This window comes from Triplophysa rosa, linkage group LG5 (assembly GCF_024868665.1).
Source record: "Triplophysa rosa linkage group LG5, Trosa_1v2, whole genome shotgun sequence".
Classification (NCBI taxonomy): Eukaryota; Metazoa; Chordata; class Actinopteri; order Cypriniformes; family Nemacheilidae; genus Triplophysa; species Triplophysa rosa.
Window position 1 is genome coordinate 14,989,283 of NC_079894.1, and position 7,826 is coordinate 14,997,108.

At 36.6% G+C, this 7,826-nt stretch overlaps 1 protein-coding gene across 1 annotated transcript in view; it reads left to right on the forward strand.

Annotated features, from left to right (window-relative positions):
- Positions 1-510, forward strand: part of cope (COPI coat complex subunit epsilon) — a 3,918-nt gene extending 3,408 nt beyond the window's left edge. The window contains exons 9-10 of the mRNA XM_057334377.1: positions 62-136; positions 276-510. Coding sequence (XP_057190360.1) covers positions 62-136; positions 276-323 — 123 coding nt within the window. The 3' untranslated portion in view covers positions 324-510. The remainder of the gene's footprint in view (positions 1-61; positions 137-275) is intronic.
- Positions 511-7,826: the final 7,316 nt, after the last annotated feature.

Sequence of the window (7,826 nt, forward strand, 5' to 3'; positions counted from 1 at the left end):
CTAGTATTTATAGTATATATATATATATATATAGTATAACATAATGTATATTCCTTCACAGGTTACAAATCGTTATTTGTCTCAACTGAAAGATGCACACAAATCACATCCCTTTATTAAGGATTATCTGGCTAAGGTAAGGTTATTCAGTCTTGCTTATACGGTCAAGGCATAGGAATAATGAAGTTGGTACATAAACTACTGTTAACTAAATGTTAACCATTGTTTAATAAAAAAGACATCTTACTCGAGCTCAGAAATGATGTTTTCCACAGGAGAATGAGTTTGACAGACTTGCCATGCAGTACGCCCCCAGCGCTTGAACACTGATCAAGGTGTAATTTATACATCTTCTGCAAAGCAATTTTATTTCTTTACTGTTCACATTTGCATTTTAAACATAATAGCATTCAGCTGTTTAGGATTTTTGTTTGTGTGGTGACTTTTTGACATCCTATACATTCTACAAGCATTCCTCTATGATGGTTAAATAAACATGTTTATGTCATATACCCTGTCTTGTTGCAATATTTGTTTAAAAAAAATGTTAATAATGGGGTAAAATGGTCCAAAAAGTGTGTATCGTCATAATGCGTATACATTATCAGTTGCAGTCATACTGTAAATTGCTTAAGAAAGGGATAATGTACATGCAGCCGGTTGTTATCGCAGAAATAAGCCCCGACAGTGTGATCAGGACCCAACGCGAAGCGGTGGGACTTGTATCACACTGAAGGGGCTTATTTCACGATAACAGCCGGCTGATTGTACATTATCCCGCTTATTACACAGCTACTAGTTGCCAGATGAGAAAAAAACTGGACATGAAATGTGAAACATTTATTAGATCAGCCACAAATATTAGATATATTTTATTTTTCATTAAATACAGTTATTGATATTATTGGTCGAACCACATGATAAGTGGTTGTTATATTTCATTGACCCATATTCAATTATACATTTAGATGATTATCAATCTCAATATGTGACCTTATTTGCTAAACCCAGGCTAAAGTCTCAAAATCTTATTACTAGATCAAGAGCATCAAAGTAGTCATAGAATCATGGCTATAAATAGGTCATTTATGTTTATCACAGTAAATATAGATTTTTTTATTTTAATTATAAATATAAATAGCATTCACATTTTTATTTATAATACATAAATGGTTTTATATATTGCAATGATTTTCAGTATCTTTGTTTATTTTCTGTAAACAAATACCAGAAGTTGGCTTCCTAATATTTAGATCTTTGACATGGCCCAACTCGATATGAAAGAAATCAAGGTTACATTTTCACAGATTTCACAAAAAAACTTCAGCTGGGTTTTCACAGGCAGGGTCACGTGTAGTTTATAATTGGCATTTTCCACCATGTGACTGCACCTTGCAGAAGTTACGTTTACATTTAGTCATTTAGATGGGTTTTAAGTAGTTTTTTGAATGTTGTGAGAGATGTGGTTGACCGGACTGAGTTAGGGAAAATGTTCCACCAGGAAGGAGTTGTGAATGAGAATGAGCGGGAAAGCCGCATGCCCTTTTGAAAAGGCAATACTCTTAAGACGCCACTTGTTTGCTGAACCCTGATGGGGTGTGGGAGTGTAAGAGGGTGTGAAAGTATGCTGGTGCAGATCCAGTGATAGTCCTGTAGGCAAGCATTAGTGACTTGAATCTGATACGGGCTTCAACCGGTAGCCAGTGGAGAGAGATGAAAAGGGGTGTCACATGAGCCCTTTTGGGCTGTTGGAATACGAGGCGTGCTGCTGCGTTCTGAACCAGCTGGACTGGTTTGATAGCCTTTGCAGGAAGACCAGCAAGGAGAGCATTGCAGTAGTCCAACCTTGAGAAGTTTCAAACCGAGATTAGGAAAAGGTCTTGATAAAGAACGTTGGACGCGTTTACTACGTAATAATTTATCTTAATAATTAAACAAATCTTTTTTTACCTAAAGTAGTTTTCCAAGAACACTATTAATAAACATCAGCACTCTTTAGCGGCAGTGTAATAAACTTTATATTTTACTAAGCCTAAAATGAGAGAATCGAACGGAAGTAATAAGCACAATAGCAGTAATAAGCAGTCTCTGAAGAGACGAAAGCCGTAAGAGAAGAGAAGCGAGGTTTTCAGAGCAGGCTCGATATTTAAACTCACGAGAGGGCAGGCCCACCTGAGTTTGAATCGACCAATCAGAGTTGAGCAGGGAAGAGGTTCTTTGTCCACTCAACAGCTAATTTGCATTTTTATGACCTCCTGGCAACTTTACAAAATATCATTCCCAATTATAACATAATGAAAAGAAAGTGTTCTATGGTCACACAAGGTATATATACAAGGAGGAATCAAAAATGGACAGGTTTGAATTGCAACAAGTCATGATTCATTCAGATGGAACGCATACAAACAAAGCCTGAATTAAACTTGTATATCTAACTGTGACAGACTATTTAAAATGGCACGAGCGCCAACACACAACCTAGATAGTTAGATATACAGTATGTATAGAAAAGGACAGTTTAATCACATAAGTTCCTATTGTCAGGGACATTTCTCTGGTTAGCCTCAGATGTTAAGTTAGAGATGAGACAGAGACTTCTCACCAATGCTTTGAAGCATAGGGGTCGTAAATATCCAACAGAGAGACAAAACGTTATCAAAACTCTAACCAGACTCCTGGAGCCAGGTTTTTGCTATGGTCTTTTGATGATGATAGCAAAAGAAACCAGGACAAAAGGGAGTGGGGGTTTATGGCTCTTCTTTCAATGACTCCGACCATTTGGCTTATGCTAAATTCTCTACATATCATACATTTTTTTTATGTTAGTATCATTAGTTAAAGATCAGGTAACACACGCAGTTTCTGCCAATCTCATATTAATCTTGAGTTACCTATACAGTAGTATTGCATACGTCATCACGCATCTTCGAAGAGTATTTAGTTTGATCAAATTTATAAAAGAGTTTTATTTCCAGAAAAACACGAGCTGCTGGAGGCAGGCATTGGGACGAAACTACAGCATGAGCACACAACACATCATCGCATTAATCCCTTAGTGTTTTTTACATTATGCACGTACACGCCGATTGTAGTTCATGTCTGGCATCTTTTAGCACTGCATGACATGGCATGTTACTCCATCTTTAAAAGCTAGCAGAGTTGTAGTGTGACTCAAACTTACCATGGAAATGTGATTTATTCTCTCTCTTGGCTGAAAGAGAGAGAGAGAGAGATGATAGAAAGCCCACAGCAATCTCTCAAGAGTAAACCTGTTGCAGACACTGAATTAGAATAGGATAAATATAATGTTCCACTGTGACAATGCACAACACCTCCAGTTTTTCTGACAGCTGCTGTATTCTCTATCCTGCACTGTTCCCCAAACATCTGCAAAACAAGTTCAATTTGAAGTGTTTCTCGAAACATTTTTAACTTTAATGTAGCACACTGTCAATAATTTTCTCATTATTTGATGTACTTTATTTGTATGTATGAGCATTGGAAGTCAGATATTTAAGCTGAATAACATCATACCAAGCCTGTCCATTATTATTTTATTCTTGTATAGTGTGTGATTTGCCCATTGTTTTATGCTGCCAAAAATAATTTCCTCTGTTTTGCTGCCATCTAAGGCCAGGCTGTTCATCTCATCCATCACTTGTGTAACAGATAATGAGAGTGTCATCAGTAAATGTGATGATGTGGTTGTTGTAGTGTGTGGAGATGCGAGTGAACAGTGAGTATAATTTAGGGCTGAGGCAGCAGCCGTGTGTAATGCTGGATGTTGTGAAAAATTGACCAGCCACTCAGGATGTGCCCACATAGTGTTTACTTGCACAGAATGTTTTCAGGCTCAAAATCTCATTCATTGCAGTACTTATAGGACATATCTTGTGCCTGTTTTATTTGTTGAAGGTAATTTTGTTAAGTCAAGCAGGTGAAAATGATATTTTACAGATATGTCATTTTGAGCAAGTAATTGCAGTTACAGTAGATTTACTCTGCTCCAGGCTCAGTATTTATGGAGTTAAAGGCAGAACTGTGGGCAATAAATCAATATATGGATCCTGGTATGTATTACAATGAATGTGTTCAAGGGCGTTTTGCAAGGCTGGAAGAGTGATGTCATGCACGGATTCATTTACGCAACTGAAGAGGGTCCAGTGATTCATGGATAATGTCAATACAGGACATAACCAGTTTTTCAAAGCATTGACACACTACAGAAGCTACAGAAGTGAGTGTCACTGGTCAGGAATCATTTAGCCGTGTTATCTGTTCTTCTGGAGTGGTATTACACCGGTCCATTTGAAGCAGACTGAAAGATACTCTTGAAAATGTCAGTGCAGACTGTATCCAGCTGTTTTTCACAGGTTTTGAGGACACATGGGGTGAGACGCTTTCAGGACTGACAGCAATACCTGCTGAGAACCCTGTAGACCTTGTGCTCAGTGAATTGCAGAAAGTTCTCCAATTTCATAAAAAACATTGAGTTGGTCTTGTACTGTTGCCCTAGGTTGTCAAAGTGAGTTTCTGCTTTTTATACCATTCAACAGGGTGCTCTGCAGTAACAAGTTAACACAAGCAGCATTATGGTATAAATAAATAATGAGCTAACACAGTCTATTTAAAGTGTCAGTGCTGTGCTTTTGCATCAGCATCAACAATTACAGTGAGGGAAATAATGATTTGATCCCCTGCTGATTTTGTAAGTTTGCCTGCTTACAAAGAAATGAAGGGTCTATAATTTTTATGGTGGGTTTATTTTAACTGATAGAGACGAATGTCAAAAAGAAATCAGGGGAAAAAATGTTATATAAAGGTTATAAATTGATTTGCATTTCAGTCAGTGAAATAAGTATTTGATCACATCCCTGACATAGTCAGCATTTCTCTCCCTCCAAAAACAGGAGTCAATTTTGGTCTCGCAGCACTTTCGCCAAAGCCTTTTCTGAATCATTTTGATGTTCGTTGTCAAACTTCAGACGAGCCAGACGGGCCTTCTTGGGCAGGAGGACCTTGCGGGTGCTTCAGGATTTCAATCTATTGTGGCATAGTGTGTTACCAATGTTTTGCTTGCTAACTGTGTTCCCAACTGTCTTGAAATCATTAACAGGCTTCTTCCGTGTAGTTCTGGGCTGATCTTTAACCTTTCTCATGATCATCTTTACTCCATTGGGGAAAACTAGCAGGGAGCTCCAGAACAAGGGCAATTGATAGTTTTTTGTATTTCTTCTATTTCCAAATAATCGCACCAACAGTTGTCTCCTTCTCACCAAGCTTCTGTCTGTAGCCTATTCAAGGTTTGTGCAGGTCTACAATCTTGTCCCTGACATCCTTTAAAACCTATTTGGTCTGGACCATGGTGTTGGAGAGGTTGAACTGGAAGATACAGATTCTGTTGGCAGGCATCTTTTATATACATAACAAGCTGACTTGGGAGTACTTTCTTAAAGTGACAGGACTAATCTGTGGTCCATATAGGGATACAGAATTCTTGCTGGTTGGTAGGGGATCAAATACTTATTTCACTGACTGAAATGCAAATCAATTTATAACCTTTATATATATATTTTTCCCAGATTTTTTGGTTGATATTCGGAGTTAAAATAAACCTACCATAAAAAGTATAGACCCTTTATTTCTTTGTAAGCAGGCAAACTTACAAAATCAGCAGGGGATCAAATAATTATTTCCCTCACTGCATATTATTCTGTGGATTGTTTACCTGCATTTTCAATGTGGTTGTTACCGTAAATTGGTCAGAAACGTAATAAAATCACCACTCATTTAGATACTTTAACTAGATTTAAGATGAAGCAATTTTGGTAGTATTAAATTAGTATTTGATTAAATAGTCAAAGAGAAAATTAAAACACAGTTTCAATAATATTTTTTTTCCAAACAGTGTGATAATCTGTGTTTACACATCAAATACACGAACTGCGTGTTTATAAACATACACTAGATGTCACCAAAATCCAAATCGAAGAGTTTCATCTGTGTGCTACTTCTATTTTCTCAGCAGAGAAATAACATCTGATGTATTTTTGTGTTTTAAAACGTTGCATATTAAAACTGAATAAAAATTGAACCTGTATGTCTGTTCAACTTAATAACAAAGTGAAAACACACAATTACTAAATATCTTAATACAATATTGATATTAAAAAATATCACCGGATTAAATGGACGTCTTGAATGAGATTTTTAGAAATGTTTTACACCTGTTCTGAGATGTCTAACATCGGTTTCTTTTTCTTTCAGTAATCTCTCTTAGATTGAGGTCTCTAGTGGTTCTCAAACTGGGGGCCACAGATGTTGTGGTATTTTATGAATTATAGAAATGTATCATAAATTTTATGCAGTCAAATATCAGAAAAATAAAGCCATCAACCAGAGAACTGATGTTCCAGCATTACATAACTGAATATGTTTTGGGTATAATTAAAAGTCTAAGTTCATAAATTAATTATTCTAAGTCATAATTGGGCGGCTGCAAAGTGATGCACTACACAAAGGGGGCTTACAGAACCACTGCTCTAGAGTGTATAGCTAAGCCAAGTAATATCTGAAAAATATTAGTTTAATATATTCATAAACTGCCAGCAGGATTTAGTGCACTGCTAGTGCTATGCTTTAAAGAAATGGTTTGTGCTTCCATTTAACTCTGTAACCCATTGCCTAAGATAATGCCTTTTGTTATGTTAAATTATGATAATTAGCTCCAATGTACAAAAACCTGAATGCTCGTTATACTAGACCATGGTCTTGGATCACATGTTTAAAATTGTCCTGGAATGGGGAAATATAATATTGTTAAGCATATGTAAGATAATATGTTAACTTTTAGAAGCACATTATGTAAAATGGCCATAAATTAGTATAAAATGGCCAATAGACATGCAAACACTGTGTTCTTGAAACTGGGTAACAGTGATTGACTTTCTCTCATATACAGTCAGATCTGAAGAGGGCTTTTTTCAAGGCTTGCCTGAGGCCCTATAATCCGTTCGTTATTCTTCTTTTTTAACACACCTTCATGATTTGGAATACCAGGAGATAAGTACACATACAGCCACAAGAATCAGCTTGATGTCAGTTCTTAGTTATGTTTGGTTTCCCTTGAACACAAAGCTTATATCTATAAGTCTTTTCATATGTGTCTGTTGAAGATTTTGCAGTGATATTACTCTTTCTTGGCTCCTTGTGGGCAAGTTTTTATCCAATATCATTTATAACATCAGAAACAGCCAGCAATGAAACTGTTGTTCGAAAAAGTGGCTAGTCAACTCTGTAAGCATGATTTTTTTGTATCAAGTAAGAGAAAGCAATCCTTTTTTAGGGTTGTGGTTTAACAGTTCTGTCACACAAGAATGTCCAATGTATGTTGCTTCTCAGAGCCTCTTTTTTTGCCAATTTTAATCATCTTCAAACTGAAACTATAAGCAATGGTGAGCATTCTTTTGTTATAAAGGGTTTCTCTGACACAATTGCATTGTTCGAGTCTGTCAGCAGTCAGAGAATTACAGAGCCCAGGAGAGCTCATCATTCAGAATCCATCTCCCAGAACCACACAGTGCCTGAATTAACTCAGAGCCAGAGTTGCATTGTGTTGTGGATTTCATGACCTTGAATGCTGGGTAATCATGTAGAATCAACCACAATTCTTACTGTTTCATGTTACTGTGACCTAGTTCAGCTTGAGTTAACATTTGCACATCTCACAAAGACTTCCTGGAAAGAACAATCACAAGTGAAATCTCTTTTTTTTGTCAAAATCACAAGATCTAAATGATTTTCACCAAAATTTGAACCATTTTGCT